At 37.9% G+C, this 20,109-nt stretch overlaps 1 protein-coding gene across 1 annotated transcript in view; it reads right to left on the bottom strand.

Moving 5' to 3' along the window:
- Positions 1–11,238: 11,238 nt before the first annotated feature.
- SYT4 (synaptotagmin IV) overlaps positions 11,239–20,109 on the bottom strand; it is a 63,227-nt gene continuing 54,356 nt past the window's right edge. The window contains exons 2-4 of the mRNA XM_009887988.1: positions 16,461–17,275; positions 14,760–14,880; positions 11,239–11,668 (exon numbers count right to left, since the gene is read on the bottom strand). Coding sequence (XP_009886290.1) covers positions 11,361–11,668; positions 14,760–14,880; positions 16,461–17,275 — 1,244 coding nt within the window. The 3' untranslated portion in view covers positions 11,239–11,360. The remainder of the gene's footprint in view (positions 11,669–14,759; positions 14,881–16,460; positions 17,276–20,109) is intronic.

Raw genomic sequence — 20,109 nt, 5'->3', positions numbered from 1 at the left:
TCTAGGACAGGCATTATTTTTGCATCAGGTTTTAATCACAATAATTGATGCTGGCTGACAGTATAATCTGCTTGCAGATATTTCTTAGCTCTAGATATCATAACTCTCTTGTATTTCTATATTGCAAATTACCATTGAGAGCACAAAAAATGCCAAGCAAGCACAAGTTCCATCCTGATCACTTTCATAGCAATTCTTAGCGATACTCATCTACATATGGTTTGCAAGTGTCCTATCATTGAGCTTTGCAATTGCCCTGAGAAATATATAACATTGACACCTTCTTCCCACTGAGCACAGATTGACTCATCATCCTTTACAAAACCAGTTATTGTCAGAATAGAATGGAGATTCTCAGATACATGCATACTGCTCATGTATAAACACTGGGGTTAAGTCCCCCACCATTTCTTTGTGCTCTTTGCCCTGAAGATTCTGCACACACCCAGATGTAATCAAGAATAAAACACTAGGATAGTTGGGGTCAATACTGTTCTCAAGCCTGGTGACGCATCACCTGTTAAGTTACACTTAGACATTTATAACAACTGCTTTATGCCACTTCTAACGTCAGAAGGTCAAGTATTCAATTTTATAAAGCAGAAACTCCAAGACCATATTGTTGCTTTTGTTATTCTCATTTCTAAAGACTGAAGTGAAAAACTTCAATACAATCTGATTTTACTCTCTCTTCTGAACTAAGTACTCTAAGAAAGGTCTGCTTTTGGTGGGTTTTTCTTTTCTTTTATTTTATTTTTTTTTTTTAATTGTGTGAACCAAACCATTTTCTTAGCCCACAGCACCTTCAGACTGTATTAGTTTTCTGTATCAAAATATTCATCTTCTTCTAATTCTTATTAATTACTATTAGATTAAAAGTAAATGGTAAGAAAGTCTTGTATCATGTACCTAGGCACTTTTCTGAGCTCTGGGTCCAACGCCCTGTTCCTCGGAAATTTTTGGGAAAGTTTTGAGTATTTCCAGAGCAGAGTATCATACAGAGCACAAGTAGGGAAGTGATGCCTCTGTAAACACCCAGTGATCTCAGAGATAGGATATTTACCTGAAACTGAGGCAGACAGATTAGCAACTTGAAGCACCATGTTTCAACTCAAATGCCTTAACTATTCAATTAATGTAACAGATATTAATAAAACTGATTTTCTTACTTCAGTTTAGGTCTAAATAACTATCCATCTGAAATGTCTATGAAAACTGTTGTGGTTTTTTTTTTTTGTTTGTTTGTTTTTTCCCACAAACTATACTCTTCTTCTAAACAGTAAAGTAATAATAATAATAAAAAAAAAATCATAGTAAAATTTTCATCCCTAGAATACATTTTCTGAGTTTCATAATTTTCATAAGTTTGATAACAACCATTTGCCATGCAGAAGACTGCCTCCAGTAGAATGGTGTGTGAAGCTTCCCTCCATGAGTGAGGAACATGACCCCTTGGGACAGAGACAGGTCCAGCAATCAAGCATACTATGAGACAAGATTTTTCTATCCTGCATGCTTGTGAATATTAAAGAATATAAATTAAAACATTCAGCTTACAGTGAAGCTGGCAAGAAAGACACTGCTCAGATAATGATATTGATAATGATATTGATAATGATATTCTTATATCATTATTCAAGGGACAGTTGTTTGGTCACTTCAAGCTGCCTTATGCTGAGATTAAGCACAAGTTTGGTTTTACCTTAATTGCATTTTTATAGTTTTAATCAGAGATGGATGGTTTTATTTTGTGAAATCTCAGAGCCGTTGCAGCTTTGTGGACCAGGATTTTCCACTGAGTATTGAAGGATAATTTGTATCTCAGTCTCTGGCTTCGTAATGTTAGGGAGACAGGGACAAAACAGAAATTTGGCATTGAATATGTTACAGTAAGTAATGTATTTTTTTCAGAACCCATTAACTGTGAGGTAACAGAGCTCATCCAAATTAGGAATAAAGTAATAAACATAATTCAGCAAAGACAGGCTTAGGAAAGATTCAAGATGGGTACAATCTGAGCCACTTAGATGAGGTGTTAAGAGATACCATAGCTTTATGTAAATGTTTCTCAAGGTATCTCTCAGGGCCCTAAGAGCCTTACAGGCCCTAATAAGCCTTAGTGGCCCTTAGTGGCCCTAACCAGCCTCCCCTAGGACCCTCACTCACACAGACCTGTGGCTGACCCTAGCTGCCATTGTCAGGCTTGCTTTGCTCAGCACTGCAGGGAGTGCTCTCTGCCCTGCTGACCATGTTCCTGTGCCCAGATCTGCATACCCAAGGGCGCAGCTGATTCTTGCTGTATCCTGACAGTACCTACGGACTAGACTGAGGACCACAGTGTTTCAGGGCAGCATCCTCACCCACACGAAAAGAAGCGTGGCCAGCAATTTGAGGGAGCTGATTCTTCCCCTCTACTCTGCTCTGGTGAGACCCCCCTGGAGTACTGCATCCAGATCTGGAGCCTCCAACAGAAGAAGGCCATTGACCTGTTGGAGCGGGTCCAGAGGAGGGCCACAAAGATGATCAGAGGGCTTGAGAACCTCTTCTATGAAGACAGGCTGAGAGGGTTGAGGTTGTTCAGCCTAGAGAAGACAAGCCTCTGGAGAGACCTTATAGCCTCTTCAGGTACTTAAAGGGGGCTTCCAAGAAAGATGAGGAGGGACTCTTTACCAGGGAGTGTGGCAATAGGAGGAAGGGTAACTGGAAGAGGGGAGATTTAGATTAGATATTAGGAAGAAATTATTTACTGTGAGGGCGGTGAGGCACTGGAGCAGGTTGCTCAGAGAAGCTGTGGCTGCCCCATCCCTGGAAGTGTTTAAGGCCACATTGGATGGGGCTTTTAGCAATCTGTTCTAGTGGAAGGTGTCCGTGGCCATGGCAGGGGAGCTGGAACTAGGTGATCTGTAATGTCCCTTCCAACCCAAACCATTCTATGACTCTGTGGTTCTACAGTTAATGATTTATATCAGAGCTAAAATATCATTTGATGGTGCCTAATTTTCTCCCTCTACTAACAGGCAAGACAAACTAGCTACTCTTTTAACACAGATATCTTGGACACCAAGAATCAATGCCCACTTCTTCAACATTACTTTCTATCCTACAAAAATGTATGAACACATGACAAACATATCAGTTAATGTTAGGACCAGAGCCAAATAATTAGCCAGTGACTAGGCCTCCGTCTGGGGTTTAACCAGCTTAACAGGAAAACTGTTGAACGTGACATAAAAAATTGCTGAACACAACCAATGTAAGAGGCTAAGAAAAGTTGCAGGGAGGGCTGGACTTCACCAGCAACTAAGGGGAAGTTATAGTCAGAAATCGCTAAATTCCATAGGTAACTGAAGGGAAGCACTGGAGACCTTTGCAGGAGTCAAGTTTTGAAGTGCCAGCCATGTCCAAGAAAAAGTATCAGTAAAAACACGTAAGGATGATGTTACCTAGGTAACTGTATCAGAAATTCCAAATTTAGCTATGGATGTAGCAAAACTGGGACTATTGAAAATGGAGGTGGAGGGAATAACAGATTTAGGTTGTGTATTTGGGTGAAGACTTTGTCAAAGAAAGGGATGTACCAGGTAGCAGAACAGCAAAAAGGAAGGTTGATAAACAGGAAAAAATAATAATAAATGTATACAGGTTCTTATTCACAAAACCTGGACACAGCAATCAATCAAACCTCTTGTTCTGACCATACCCCAGGTCAAAACTCTCCTCTTTGATTCTTCTGAGCAGGAACGAAAGCAAAGTGCTTTTCCTGGATAGTAGAGGAACACCTGAAACAAACAGAGCTTCCTGGTGTCAACATATCAGTCCAGACCTGACAGCATTAGCCTTGTCCCAATCATCTCCTAACAGCAAAACCTTGTCAGTCCTTCAGGCAATTTTTGTACATATAAAGAAATGTAATACTTACCCTTGCACCCTTGCAGCCCTTGTTCAAATTCAAGACCAATCACACATAGTGGACGTAAAATTAGAACAAATGCCCATTAACTGATGTGAATCAAAGCAGGCTAAAATAAGGTTGTGTTGCTTTCATTGAGGGAATAAGGGGGAAACAACCAACACAAAAGTGTATCAGATGCCAAGTACACCTGGGTTTTGCTTGTTCTAAAGGTGTCAGATTTCTACCTCCTTTTCTTTGCTGACATTTTACCCATATGCACTTCCTTCACACTGATTTACTTATCTCTAATTTTTACTGCTGCTTAAAATGACGTCCGATTTTAGCCTGGGATAATTCTCTATTGTTATATGCCTATTTGTGATTCAGAGCTATTTTCTTCTCCATATATATCCATTGTGGCATGCAGCTCTGAGGGATTTATCTCAAGAAAATGCAATCCCCAGAGCAGCATTACAATCCTGGAGAACAGTGAAAATAATAACTCATAACAAAAGTTAGTAGCTACTATCGATGTTGTTAAGCTTTATCCCATGCTACTGAAAGGAAAATTGAGGCTAGAATACTGTTTATTTGCCCCACAAATCAATGTACACAGGCACCTAAGATGCAGACATACAGGGGTTTCCCTGTCCATCTATTAGTGTCCAACGAGAAACTTTCATTCACACAGTCTTAAAGGCAATCTCATTTGGAGAGTATTACTGAAATGTAATCAATATTGCTGGTGATATTGTGAAATACTTCTTACTTGTTTCCATAAAACCAGTTGTGTTTTCAGAGCCATGTAAAATATTTACAGCATCTGTCAGAAAATTCATGGTTATCCCTGTGATTGTCTTCAAGACTAAATTAAATCTTGCAGCCACCATACAGAACCCTTGGCTGGTTAGAAAAAAGAACTGTAACATCAATGATATTGTTTTAAAATTATGCTTCTTCTCGAGTGATTTCCAGAGGAAATAATCTTAATATGCTCTTTTCTGCATTTTGACCTTCTGCATCTTGGATTTTGTGGCTTTTTCTGTATGCTATTTTTGCTAGAGCCTTTCATAACACAGTATTTCTTATGTGGTGGAAAGACAGGGATCTTTTTGCAACATTAACTTATATTGCAAACACTTTATTCTAATTTATATTTGCCGATTAACTCATAATCCAGAACGCTATAACTCAGAACTGCTCCACACGACTACTACTTCAACCTCTGTGCAACCACAGCCCTAGTGAGGCTGCTTGCAATAACATAGCACTTACCTGTCACCCAGTGGGACCTCGAATTTCTGCACGATTCACTTAAACCCAAACTCGATGCCTTATCTTCCACTTACAAAAATGAAAACCCACATGTCTTGTTACAGCTCAGTCAGCTAAAAAAAAACCCTTGAGAGACTGCCCAAAGAGGAAGAAGAATATTTGATAATGAACAAAACCTCCTCCATCAGGACAAGAGCAAGCTGAATGTTTTCCAGTCAGGCTCAACCTTTTCTTTAATGGCTTAAAAGCATCTTACTGTCAGAAAGGTTCATAATGAGAGATCCTACTGGATCTGCAGGATGAATGACATCCTGCTGTCTCAAGAAAAGCAGGTTAACAGTTCCAGTAACTTTACAATACATGGGAGCTCCATGGATGGGACTGCTTCAGCTTCAGGAGCAGCAAGGGTGGGCAGTGGCACATGCCAGCGCCTGGCCAGGTTTGCAGACTCCTGGGATGGGATGGTGATGGGCTGGGTAGGGGCAGGAAGTCTTGCTTCGGAGCAGTGGTACTTGGGAGTGGCTGTGGAGGGGTTCCTCAGGGTGCCCCACAGCCTGGGGACTGTGAACAGAGGTGCCACCATTAGTGGTGCAGTTCAAAAAGGCAGGTGGCAGCTGACAGCCAGTGGTCTCTGAGCATGCAGCAGTAGTTCTGGGCTCTGTTCTCCATGTTGGAAGTTGCCTTTGCATTTGGGCTGCTGCTGGGGAGGTTTGGTACTTTACAGGCGAGGGTCAAGCAGCAGAGGGGGACACAGGAGTCACAGCAGCAGTTAGCATAGCTTGGTATGCTGAGGACCGGCCATCCCTCACCAGACTGGGTAGGGCTGCTGGGAGGTCGTGCAGCAATGGTCCCAGTACACCAAAAAGCATGCCTTGCAGCACCAAATGGTGCTAAATATCATGGCCTAGATCCAGACAGAGCAGGGGAAGGGTCTGGTATTTGTTGGAGGGCAGCTTTCAGAGTGGGGGACGCTGGAAGCTTGTGATTTCTGGTAACAGCTACAAGAGCAGATACAACTTCAGAACAAATACCTTTCCCTGATGACTGAGAAGAACAAACAAGGATTTATCAGAGACCTGTGTGATAATTACTGGAGACAACCTCCACCTGGGGATGGAGGCTCAATCTTATGACCTGCCCTGTTGATCTGTTGGGAGCTCTGGTGCTTGCCATGAGGCGAGGATCAACCCAGGATGTTGTCAAGGCTTGTCCAGCCCTCGGACTATTACAGCTTTTCCTTGTGGGCACCAACAGTACTGCTGGATAACCCAAGGCATAAGAAGAGTGACTGCAGAGCTCTGGGGGCAGGGGTAAGGCATGGGGGCCTAGGTGGTGTCTCCTCAGTCCTGCTACTCAGGCTGAAAGGCTCAAGCGGAAGCCAACTCATCTGACAAGACAATGGCTGATTGTGTTGCTGGTGGTGTAATCAGAGCATTCACTGCTGCGACCACATGACATTCTCTGATCATGCACAAAGTAATTCAGATGCACAATAGCAAAACTAGCATAAGAATACAAACATAACAATAACATAACAAAGAAATTAACTCCTCCCTTTTTTCTCTTATTGACTTTGATTTTTTTCTTCTGAACTAAAAGCTGCTGTCATGCCACAGCTGTAATCAGTGCTCTAAAGCTGTCTCAAAGCCTTTAGACCTGAAGTCATGTTGCAATAGCTTTTTAGTGATAGAAAGTAAAAGATATTATAGAGAAGTCTGTAAGAACTGGGTAGAACTTTTTGAGTGAAGGTAATTGCTCAGGAGTCATTAGCAGAGCAAAGCAAGTAAGTGCCAATACCAGTCATAGCAGCTGTAAGTGTACCATAAGCTGTTCAGCAGCTTTATGAGATTACACGAAGCAGAAAGCTCAGATAGAAGGTAGTAGCATATATGGAACTTATTTGAATCTTGTTTAAGGAAAAGAAATATTGTTCACAATCATCTGTGGTTAGGTGTTATTACTGTGTATATAGCATGTTGCTATCTGTGATGTTGTATAAATACAAGGGGCTTACAGAATAGTGTTATACCTCAGGAACCACATCTCCTGCAAACAGGAGGACATCTGCAAAGGCTTCCTTGAGGTCTCACAGAACTTGTCTGTTGCAGCAACCTGAGATACAAATAGCAACCAGAACAGTGGCCTTGAGACTTCCCCTGAGGCTCAGCTGCATTATAGTTCGAAAATGTACAGACATCCTTGGTCTCTGTCCTGAAGAAGAAGGTCTAAAATGTGACACATATGAATCACCTTTGTTTGAGGAGAACCATACAATGCAGGGAAGAAAAAAGAAGTGACTGCATATGATGGAAAAGATCAGCCTTTCACTCTTGATACCAGTCTGTTGGGCATAGGTTTGCCAGGGCGAATATAGCAGCTTCTACCCATAGAGTATGTTCTGTGTCATGCATTTGGTTAGTGGATCCTTATATATTTGATTACTGTGACAAGGATCAGGGATCCCTTTCAGGTAATGGGTTGTAGGTTCACAATGGGAATCATTAAATAGAAATTATTCCCAGCTGCAACTGCCTTCTTCCTCCCCTAGCTTTAGGTTCTGTTGTTGGTAAAATATTCTAATAACTTTAGAGACCACAGCAGAAAAGTTTGTGTTTAGGTATAGCATTTGAAGGAATGCTTTTCTACCTTAAATTCTAGACTCACCTGACAAGCTGGTGCCTGACATGACTTTCTTACATCAGAGAAAGTAAAAGTAAAAAAAAAAAAAAGATAATTTTTACTTCTGGAAAACAAATGGATTGTCGCCAGGATTACAATAATAATGTGACTTGCATTTTACTTGTTCCATCTAATATGCTAAAATAAATTCTTGTTTCCTTCTGTATATCAGTCCCTGTAGGGCATATGTAGACCTCAGATTTTCTGTTGTGGATCATGTCTCAGGTTCTAGTCTGAGTGTACAGTACAATTCAAGACAAATGTAAGTATGCAGCAAGAAGCTACGAATAAAGAACGTGTGATATGTCCAGTTAGTATTTGGCAGAACAAGTCTAGTCCACCTCTGTGAGAAAAGGAAGACTTTGCAAGGCAAATGTTCTTTGATAGAAGTATGAGACAGTAGACCATGAATACAAACAACAGCAGAGCGTTCTGGAAAAGATACATCGGTGGGATAATTGTTTTGGGATGAGATGAACAAAAGCAGCAGTTTATTCTTGTCTTACACACATGGCACAACATACGGAACCAGTACAAATAACTTACAAAATCTCATACACCATGCTTCCTCTCAAATAACTTCTATTAAGTTACAACACCATAACGAATCAGGTATTTAGTTACGACAGATCTCCAGACATGGATAGTCTCCCATTCAAGGAGTTACTATTTTTGTAAGCTACTTAGACAAACATCATTTTTTTTACATGTTTAATACAGTACAGTATCCTTAACAGAGTTCAAGATATTCACAATGAGAATTGAATACTTTATAAAACAGCAGAATTTCTCATCTTGGTACAGGTCTACATTCCCTCCTGCCTTGTCTGGTTTACAGATGTGTTACAAGTCGTCGTTACTCAACTTTCCAAACCAAACATTGCTTTAAATGAAAAACAAAATTCTATTTACAGGGTTTTTGTAGATTTAATAAAAATGTCTTTACTTCCCTTTCCCATTCCTACCCCCTACGCCCACCAACAACTGCCATTTAGCTGATAGAAATAGTAACCCTCAAGCTGTTGTAGAAACTTGAAAAAGAAATTGATGACGACTTGTTGGATGCAAAATGAAAGATCGTCACAGCCCATTATTATTTCAAAAAGGTGTGGTTTTTTTTCTCCTAATGTCTGAATTTGTGTCCACTGGAGGCAGATAACTTCTGTCATCTCATTTGTAGAGATAATGTACTACTTATGTGCCACCATACAAAACCTCAATTTTTTTTTTTTTTAATTACAAGCTGTCCCACTCTCTCTCATGGAATCACTTTCAGTGTGAAGTTCTTTCCTTACTAGAAATTGTAACAACGCTGTTTGTGTGGTAATGACTTAAACTCTCCCAGCCTCCATTAGATCAAACTGTATATCCCCTTATCCATGGTCCCATTGATATTGCTGGGTTGGCTCACAAGAAGAGTTTTCCTCTGTGATTGCACTTCAAAACCCACTGAAGCCTGTGGGCATCTTTCTTTCCACTTGGTGGCTTTGGATTAGCTCTGCTTGAATGTGGCTGGCAAACTCTAGCCCTTAAGCAGTTAATCAGCTTTCTAAAGAAATAAGCAAAAAAGATTCCTCTCCTTTATACATATAATACGCAGGTTTTTTACATTGAGCATTATGATAAAAAGCATGTTTATGTTATTTTGAAAATGTATTTTTACAGAGCCTTATAAACACTGTTATATCAAACACATTCTCAAAAACTGGAGAAAATACTGGCACAAAACCTGGAAGACCCTCAATAGAATTCTTCCAGTACTATTTGTCTACCTGCATATTTCATATTTCAGTGTCCTTTACTGCAAACACAATTTGGCCATATAAGAACAGGTAAAGTCAACAACAAATCCCCAATAGTTTTGAATAAGACCTGGATCTGTGGTTTAATGAAAGTAAATTGACAATGCATGGTGGTTTTTTTTTTTCATCTGGCATGCCCATTCTGTTACTGTATTCACATTAAGCAATACCTTAATCACCAAATAGTCTCACTCACTTCAGTGGGATTACATGTGACAAAATGACATATACAAAAATATTGAAAACAGTTTTCCACTTTTTAATCCTTCTTATGTCAACAACTAACATCATTCTATTCTTCTTTGTATATATTGTAGTTGAAAATGATGTAAGACTATTATTTGCAAACAATTCTGTATTGGAAATTAGTGTACAAACTTTAGGAAGTTATCTGGTTATAATTGTGCTATAGTTCTGACAGCCTAAAAATCTATCTGGTGTGACCAAGAGTAAATTTCACAGGTCTAAATGTTTTATTTATATACTTGTTTATGTTACATTTGATACTGCCCCAACCTGGCACAATTTAAATTTAAACATACATATATCACACTAACACAAAATCAAGATGTTATTTTCCCTTACCACCACCAATTTTCAGTACAATCAGTAATGGCCATCAATGCATATAATCTAAATGAAATGCACTTTTCAAGTAGTTTGTCTAACATAATATTGGATAAATTATAATATGAGCTTGATTTCCTATTCGGTAAAGGTTTAAAATCCATTTAACATTGTATGTTGGGAGTAGTCTTACTGACTGTAATAGCATTACTCACAGTTCAGGAAGTTAAGCAGCAGAATAAGGTTTTGTTCTCTGTCTCACTATTTTGTTTGTTCTTTAATGAAACAAAAGAAGAAACATTTCGTTAATTATTACTGAATGGCTTAAAATATAATTGGTGAAAGGTCATTGCCTGTAATGTCATGTATGTCACCTCATCTCAATAGAAATGCTTTCTCATGGCTTGAAATGCTTAAAGTGTAATCCTTGCTAGAGGAAAAAAATGCAAGACATATCTAATCCCCAAATTTTAGTTATACTGTAACATGTGCAGTCACCCGTAAAGGAGCCCTTTTAACAAAACAATGTATGTTAACTTGATCAACGATTTGTAGAATGTACCTATTTCGGTCACTGTAATAAAACAAGTTACGTATATGCATATTAAAAAATCCAACTGTAAATAATTATACTGTATTTCCACACATAAAACGACTAGTTGCACATGATGTGATATGTAAAGCAAATTGCTGAAAATTTCTTCAGTCTTTGGGATGATCAAAGTATAAGTAACCAAAACTTACAAATAATGATTGAATTTTCATAAAAGAAGGTTTTTGATGGAGAGGGAGAAGGAATTCCCCTCTTACCCTCATTCCCCGTGGCTTTTGCAGACTCAGCCCCTTCCCCAGTAAGCCACAAGTGGGTATTTTTTTAGATCTAGCAATATATTTTAATGAGGTTATCTTCTTCTTTACAACAGTACTAATAAGGTTTCCACTGACTTTTTCATAAAACTTACTCTGTTCTTATTGAAGTTTATACTGCTTCAGAAGTTTCAGGTTTTTTTTCCCCCCCCCCCCCCCCCCCCCCCCCCAAAAAAAAAAAAAAAAAGTCTTGTAGTGATACATAGCAAAGAAAGAAAACTGCTCCTTGCCTATGGAAATATATATTGTTTTTCAAGTTCTGACCCCTCTTTAAGCTGCTAACCATCACACAACATATGCCATTTGGCAATTTGTCTCCTAGGATATTCACAAATTTCTTTCCAGTGCTCTCCACCTGTTCCTTCTGCTGAAGATCCCAAGGTTAACCGGCCAATGACCTCATTTCTTGACCCCCTGTCTGAATCTAAAACCAAAAATTCAATGCTTATATCATCAAGGCCCTCACAAGGAATGTCAAAGACAAACAATTCATTGAACACTGCATTGGGGGTGCATTTCTTCACATGGGTTTTCTTTTTAGAAATTCTCTTCTTAGCATGGTACAGATTCACTTTGACATAAGGGTCTGCAATGAGAAGAGAGAGCACAGATCAGTTATTGAACAGTGTCATTTAGAAATTGCTTTATCTAGTTAATCATAAATTGTATAACTTACAAACACAATTACATCAAAATGAGGAGATATTTCAATTTATTAAAGATGATCCATCTCATCCAATGTTCACCTTTATGTCTGAATTAGTCCTTTTTATCTCGCTTTATGATCACCAAAGATGAAATCAAGATTGTCAGTGAAGTTTAGGGTGTGATTCATCTGACTAAATACATATGTCTCCTTCATGAGATAAGTCCTGCCATTAAACCTAATAACAACTTTACTACATGTAAAGGTGGTATGAAAGTACAAAAAATTCTAATGGACTCTGACAAATATGTATCATTACATACTTATGTGTAATAGAAGTCAGCTTTTCATGCATTCTACCAGAAGGGGTTAATCGTTAGTATTAATAAGACTTATACAAAGAAAAGCCTCAGAAAGGAAAGCTCATGCTGAGACAATGGATGAATGGATGCAATTCATTTCAGTTGCAGTTCTACCAAAGTCAATTAGCTTGATTAAATTGCTCCCACCAATTTTTATAGAACAAATTTTAACACTAAACTTTAAATGTAAAGGTACATTTGTTGTTAGGATACGTACTTCACTTCATGTCTGTACTGGACTACTATTGAAGAAGGGAAGGGAAAATGTCCATATTTTTAGCTCTCAACCAACTTTGAGTGTTTCAATTCCTCATAATTATTCAACTGTTGCAAGATTATTTTAGTATAGTCTTCAACAATGGTGCTATTTCTTCCTGTGGCATAATTCTAGAGAATGCTTTAAAAATCATCCCTTTCAAGTACCCTGGCATTTATTTCAGTGCAAATGTGGGTCTGTTTCCAAATTCTTATGGTGCAAGGATGCAGTACAATATCCTCTTACTGAACCCAGTCAAACAAGATAGTCTGTGCAAACTATCAGCTTACAAGCATCAAGAATAGTTGAACATTTTTTTGAAAAAGTAAAATTAAAACTGAGCCATATTTAAAAATGCTGTGCCAAATTTATCAGACTGAAATGGTCACATGATGAAAATGTTTTCTCAAACTGACACTAGTTTAAGAGGACTAAGGTATGACAGAATACATCTTCACTTTCATACTCTATCACCATAATAAACATTTTAAAAATAGGGTTTAATGTTATTAAAATGTTCATTGGCTTTGGAATTACTATATGCCACACAAGCATTCAAAATATCAGGATCAATATCCATCAGTGGATTCACACTGTTGCTCATTTCTGTTTAAATGGTATTTTCTGACTGTTACTTCTGGCTTTGAATGGCTAGAATGAAGGGCTAGAATGTTCCTCTTGATTTTATTAGGTCTGTGAGGAGACCTCAACACCAGTGATCAAGGAAACCAAGGAGGTTGTGGGAATGGAACAGCTCTGAGTAATAACATTCCCATCTTCCTCAGGTGACTGAGTTATGCAATTGTTTAGCTGATCGCACAGAAACATCATTTTACCCTCCTTCTTGTCCAAGTTTATGTCAGGCTGAGGGGAAAGTCACGGAGGAAATAAGGACTGTCATGAGTGCACTATGTTACTGACATCCAAATATCTATTGAACCTGGACTTGCTGATGAACAGTAAATAATGAAGGACTGTCTAAATGAACTAGGTGTCCAGGTGTAGCATGGCTGACTGTATCTCTTAGAAATACTACATTCCTCTTATAGTTAGCAAGGTTGTACTGAGAGAAGTGGAAAGAGCAAACAGAATTTACAGTTTTTCTCATAAGAGATATGGTAAACAACTGCGTAGTTCGAATGTGCAATAAGGTTCAGGTGGCTAGGTGGTGAGACTAGGAGGCCTTTTGTCTTCAAGTTATTTTTCAACCTGGGTGAACTTCAGGCAGACTTAGTCTGTTGAGATCATCTTGCTGTCATGCTGCCTTAGTGAAACCTCTACTGTCTGCTGTGACTTTGGGGTTGATTATTAAAATTACATACGCTCTTTAGTGGAGTGAACTGTTGGGCTCCACTCATACCCTCTGTCCTTATGATATGAGAATAAAATTGACATCAGAAGGAGAATTTCAATGTAACTGTACCCTGTAAATTAGAGTTATCTATAGCTTTTTTGTGTTGGATCTGGGAGGGGTTGACTTTCAAGGTAAATTGCGGTATTTCTTGGTATGAGAAGTAGAAAAACTGTATTATTGGCTGTAGTAATTATGAGTCAGTGGTTCCCAAAAACTACTTCTTCTTCTGGTTCTTTTAAAAAATCCCGTGATATTAAAGAGTGTCAGTCCTATAATCAACAGCATATGTGTTATTGTTTGTATAGTCTTTTGTTGTGTACTGTTCTTTTTGTGTGGTTGTCTTATCCTTTGTATATTGTACAATAAATTTTATTCTGTTACTATCTTATCTAGTGCTCATGTGCATCTAAGCTCATTTCTAGTTTTGGCTTCAAAGGAGGTTCCACAGAATGCAAAATAGCACAACAAGGCCAGGCGAAGGGAATGCAAAAACTGCTCCTTCTTAGTGAACCCCAAGTACAGGTCATGATAAAGCACAGGTGTTACGTTACAACTTGCTTCCAGCACTGGCATAGTTCACCTTTTCACCTTGCCAAATAAATGTTTGTGCTCAGTGGGCCAAATTCAGCACAGATGTAACTGGTTGTTTTTCTTGGTACTCAGCTGAAATAAACCGTATGATGGTCTCACTCAATACTGATCTTCTATAAATAAACTGATTTTTTGTCATAAATAAAAGCTTTTATTATCTGCAAACAACATCCCATACTTATGGCAGATGGGTTCTGTTCAAGACAATCGCAAAACTCATTGGTTTGCACTGATAACAGATGTCATGGGTTGTTTTTTTAATGTGTGATTGAAAAATAAATTTGTAAGATACATACCCTGGAAAATAAAGCATCAATCTAGATAAGAATAGAGTAAATAGGCTGCAAATAATAGAGTCACCATTTCTGCATTTATGAACTATTTTTAGCCTTTGAAATGCCACATTTCATCTGTCTTCTGTCTGTTTGTTTTATATTCTTAGGGCATATTCATTAATAAAACCATTACCTGATAATCCTGACACATCAGATTTAGGTAGATGCCTGGCTTTTAAAACAACCACAGTGAGCGTGTTTGTTGTAGACTGATAACAGAGAGAGATCAGTAATTCTCCACGCCCAGAGGATTTCTGAGGAAATGAAAGAGAAAAAAAAAAAAGAAAAAAAAAGGAATGAGACTGTTTATGAGCAATTATATTGACCAAGCTTTAAACCAGAATTAAGAAGATTTATAAAATGCCACATAATTGTATGTTCTGAAATGGTGTAAAAGTATATAACTTATGGAGCTATGACACTTCACATAACAAATATGATTTCCCTCTACTGTAGTTATATAACTCTTCTTATAGTTGGTTATTAGACAGAACAAGAGTAAATATTAAGTCAAATTATAGGTTGACATAACATCATTAGCTTCAGAGATTAGAAATAAAATCCTACATCCTGAGAAAAAAACCTCAGTGAAAGAAAAAGATGTCAAGTGAAAAAAAATTGTGTAAAGATACATTAAAAAAAAAGAATAAAAGCAAATTAAAAAATCTTCAGTAAAGTGTTTTTAAACAGAAAGACCTAGAGAAATCTTATCTCTGACACTTTCTAAAGTAGTATAATATACATGAAATAAAGATGAGATCAAAGACTTTCTCTATGATTATTAGATTTGAATTTGCAGAAGTAGTTTATTTCACAGAGAGGAGGAAGGCAAGAGAAACAAGCAAAAATAATACCTTATATACCAGAAAACCCAATAAGTTATCAACAAAATATCAGTGACATAGTTATAGTTGTTGTAATATAGCAATAGAATTTCAAAATAACAGAATTAGTTACAGGTATGTTGTCTGCTAGACATTTATTTGATTTGGCAGTGTGCTTGCTTTTGGAAAACAATCAAATTGAAAGTCAATACATATTCCACTTCCGTAGTAGAGATTAAGAGACATGTGTGTGATGCATGCGCATTTCTGTGGTTTAGCTGTGATGGTTGTAAGTGATCTTTACATTCTGAAATGAGACAAAATGGTATGAAATATTTTTAACCCAGTGAAGTCAGTATGATTTGCCATTGACTTCAGTAAGGCTTGGCTTCCCTCTCATGTCTTACTATCCTTAGTAGGGCTGCAGACTGTGTCACAATTCTTGAGAGAGAAGGTAGTAACAGTGCTGAAGCGCAAGAACATACTACTGCATCAACAACATGTTGTCTAACAGGTTCCAATTCCTTAACTAAAGACTACACTACATTCTTTAAGATTCTGCTGTAAAAAACATGTAGATGAAGTGAATGATTTACATTGACTTCAGTAAGCTTTAAAAAAGAATGATTTCAAACAGAAAAGTAGAGGGAGAAAGGGAATAATATATAAGTCTTTGCATTCTATGCCTTTAAAGCAAATTAATGTGGACTGAGGCCATTTGACCTAATGTAAATGGGTCCACTCAAACCTGCTGGACCAGCTGAATAAGCAAGTAGAGGTTAGGACATTAGCAATTTCTTGCAACGTGTTCATTGTAATGTTCTTTTGCTACATTTGTTTAATTGCATCCTCATACTCCCATTATGAAAACATCTCAAGGACTTGCATGATGAAATTGTTCCCTTTTCTCTCCAAGATAGCTAGCAGCTTAACACAAGAATCACACCTATTAGCACACCTGTGCTAATACTAGCACAATACTTTTAAAGTTTAAATAAAAAATATGTTACCCTAACATTTCTTTTGATGATCTCTCTATCCATTAGCAACCTTCCTTCTGACAATTCAATTCCTGCAAGGGGAATGAGGACTTCTCCAATGACATCATCTCTGGAAAACCTGTCAAAGCTCAGGATCATAAAGTGAAGTGTTAAGTCTTGAATTTGGCTATAGGGGATTCCATAAAATGTGAAGGTCTCATCGAAAGCTGGATCTAAGGTTTTTCTCAGAACTCTGGTTTTCACCTTGTGCTTTTTCTCAGGCAGGATTGTCATTTTGATGTAGGGATCAGAAGTCATTGACTGTTCATCCATTGCTGGCAGCCCACGTGCTTCTTTGATGTTCACTACAAATGCCTTTTTCTCGAAGTTGTACTCTAAGGAGAAAAAGAGAGTTCCTAGCTTGTCTTGTTTATCTTCAGATGACAGGGAAGTGATGGATTTTAAACTATCAGGGGATACTGAATCTTTCTTCTTTTCTGCAAAGTGCTTAGGAGACAAATTTTCAAGATCTGGAGAGCTCTGGATTTTAGGTGTTGTTTTGGGGAAGTTGCCATTTAGATCTCTCTTCTCCAGGTCAAGATGGAGAGAATTCTTTGGCATTGCTGCTTTGTTCTTTGCTTCACTTTTATCATCTGCTCCAAACTTCTTCTTACTGTTAAGATTCTCAGGGTAAATATCAACCCCCTTCAGAACATGGACAAACTTATATGGAGGGGTCTTATTGGATTTAGAAGATTTACGTTGACAGCAGATCCAAGCAAAAAGGGAGACAGAGAAGACAAGGCCAAATGCACTAAAGATCCCAACCACTGTAGGAATTTCATCTGCAAATCAAATAAATAGCAACATGCACATAAGGTTCAATGCCTTGGACTCTGTGTGATATTTAATAAAGTAATAATTTAGTAACACAAAATGATACGAGATGGTAATAGCAGCAGGATCGACAGGCTGAAAGTGCTTTGCATTGTACATATTGCTCGCCACCTGCAGGCGTGAATGTGTAGTCCCCATCCTAAGGCACGCTTGTTAATGTTAGTATTTTTCCATACACAGAGTGTTTGGGAGGAAAATACTATTCCTATCCGAATAATAATAACCATTAGTAATTGCTCGAATATCTCATCCCTCTGTGTGCAGTTTCTGAGTTTATATGTCTGTGAGTAACACCAGTTCTCAGAAGGTTTCAGCTTTGAGTTTATGGAGCTTTGTTGGTTAGATAAAACAGATTCTGAAATATGCATTACTTATAGATACATCGTCTGCTTTACACACTGCTTCCTAGAATGCTTTGTACACTCAATTAACTCATTTTTTATGGTCTGATCCCATAATTGCCTGGAGGTATCTCCTGAAAGAACTGGGTTTAATTGGAGGTTATAACACTCAACAGTTTCAATGGGATTTTCAATACTTTGCAGGAGGAAGTCTACCAAGAAAATTTAAAATAATTATACACCAAGTGTCTTTTCCAGATAGATGTGACATTGGGTAGTCACATGTGAGTCCAAAGCTGAAAAAACTATTAAGTGTATCATAGATAACCACTAAGCTTTTCATTTAAGACACTATGAATCAAAGCTATGGGGAGTTTACAAGAAGGGTCACTACTTTGTAGGAGTATGTACGAAAAACATTAAAACATAATTCTCTTCCACTTTAATATGAATCCTATACTTAAACTGAATAAAGAGAAAACTGAGCAAGCATTACAAACTCAATTGTCATCTGGATACATTAGTTACATATAGAGTATCATTAGCCCTTCAAAGCATGCATTGAAGGGGCAAATGAGCACAACTAATTGGAAATCCAATTTTGCCCATAAGTAACATTACCAAGTGAGTTTAAACCTCCCACAATGTAACAATCAGAGCTTAATCTTTATTCCCAGCAACAGTGAAAGACCAGTAGAATATTAATGGAACGACATTGTTTATGCATAAAGGTAATTGTGTAACAGTTCTGGTTCTCTCACAAATGATTAGCAGATCATTCTGGATGAGAAAAGCAAAGCAACCCGCCTCTATGTATTACTAAATCAGCTTCATCCAGGTAAAAGCTCAGCAGATAGATGTCCTGGTGCTATACATTTGCTTTTTGGTCGAATGATTCAAAAAAATCTACAATACTATCAGAGCAAAGTAGGACATAATGTTCCAGCACAGGAAGGATCGGGCCTGGCTATTAATTTCTTCTGATAATATTCATGTCACTTTCCCCTTACCTACAAGATGCATCTGCCTACATACTTAATTGTAAGAACTTAATGAAATGACTGAAAATTATATACATAACCAAAAAAGTATTTTTTCAAAGTTAAGCACATGGCTCTGAGTTTTAAGAATACCCTGGGCTACAGAAATTTAAATATATATGGTATAAAGGTACAAAGTAAGGAGTAATTGAAAATTTATCAGAATGCTTTAATAGCTTTTAAGAATTATTTGCACATTTACAATACTTTTCATGAGATGACAGACTTCTTATAGTAATGGAAATTATGCTATATTTTAATTCTACAGCTACTGAAAGCACTGGTAGAATCAATTTGGTGTTTAAAATATTAATTATCTTCCTTAAATAAGTAATTAGATAAGCATGATGTCACAAATGGGGTTAGAAACATCAAGTGGGTGGGGTAGGAAAGAAGATGAAATAGTAACAAAAATGGTTTATATTTAGAACTAATTATGTTGAAACTTGAATTTCTTGCTGTGGTCACAATGTAAATCAATTGGTTAACATTCAAGACATTGTATTAATAGGAAACATTACCTATTGATCCTGGGAGAAGTTATTATTTCAGTTACATGATATAAATCTGGAGTCACTTCACTTAAATCAGTGGAATGATCCTTGAATTAAACCACTGCTAAAGCAAATATAATCTAGGCTAGAGTCAATATTGATAAAGCAGAGTTCAGAAACATTTCTACTTACTGCTTTTCTGAGTAAAGCTATTTATGTACCTATTTTATAAGTGCTCATATATGACTGTTTCTGAAACTTCTGGTATCACAGTTAATAACCCTACAACCAGTGCATAGAAATGACAAAATTGAAAAAGTTCATTGTTATCATTATTATTCTCAGTGAACCCAGATTGATCAAGATGAAGCTGTTTAGCTGAAACCACTGGGATCCTGTATTTTTGTCTTCCTAGCAATGTCCTTTACAAGACCACCTTTCACTTTAACTAACGCTTGACAAGTCTTTCTCTACAACAAGAAGAAAAAAAAAGAATGGCAATTATTCCAAGAATGACTTGAACAAAGATTTTCTCTGTGGCACAGGATGCATTTACATCATTTGACTCTGAAGACACGCTACTTTAACCAAGACAGAGAAAACAACTGCAAAACCTCTCTCATCTGAAAATGCACATACACAAACCTCCTCATCTCTCCCGGTGCTTTACCGGGGGGACCGGGTAAGGAGGAAGGAAGACAGAGACAGAGATAGGGAAGAAAGCAAATTCACGCAACTTCTAACATCGAAGAGGACTGGGGGAAATCGGGTTCCTCCCAACCAGCTGTGTGCTGGGAGGCGCAGGAGGGCTCAGCGGAGGCTGCCTGCGTGCACTTCGCCTGGGGAGGGGAGCAGCCCCCAGCCCCGCGGGCTGGGAGTTGGGGCCGGGACGAGCTTACCGAACTGC

This window comes from Charadrius vociferus, unplaced genomic scaffold (genome assembly GCF_000708025.1).
Source record: "Charadrius vociferus isolate BGI_N301 unplaced genomic scaffold, ASM70802v2 scaffold146, whole genome shotgun sequence".
In the NCBI taxonomy this organism is placed as follows: Eukaryota; Metazoa; Chordata; class Aves; order Charadriiformes; family Charadriidae; genus Charadrius; species Charadrius vociferus.
The sequence above is the reverse complement of the archived record's forward strand: the minus strand, read 5'-3'. Positions and strand labels throughout refer to the sequence as shown.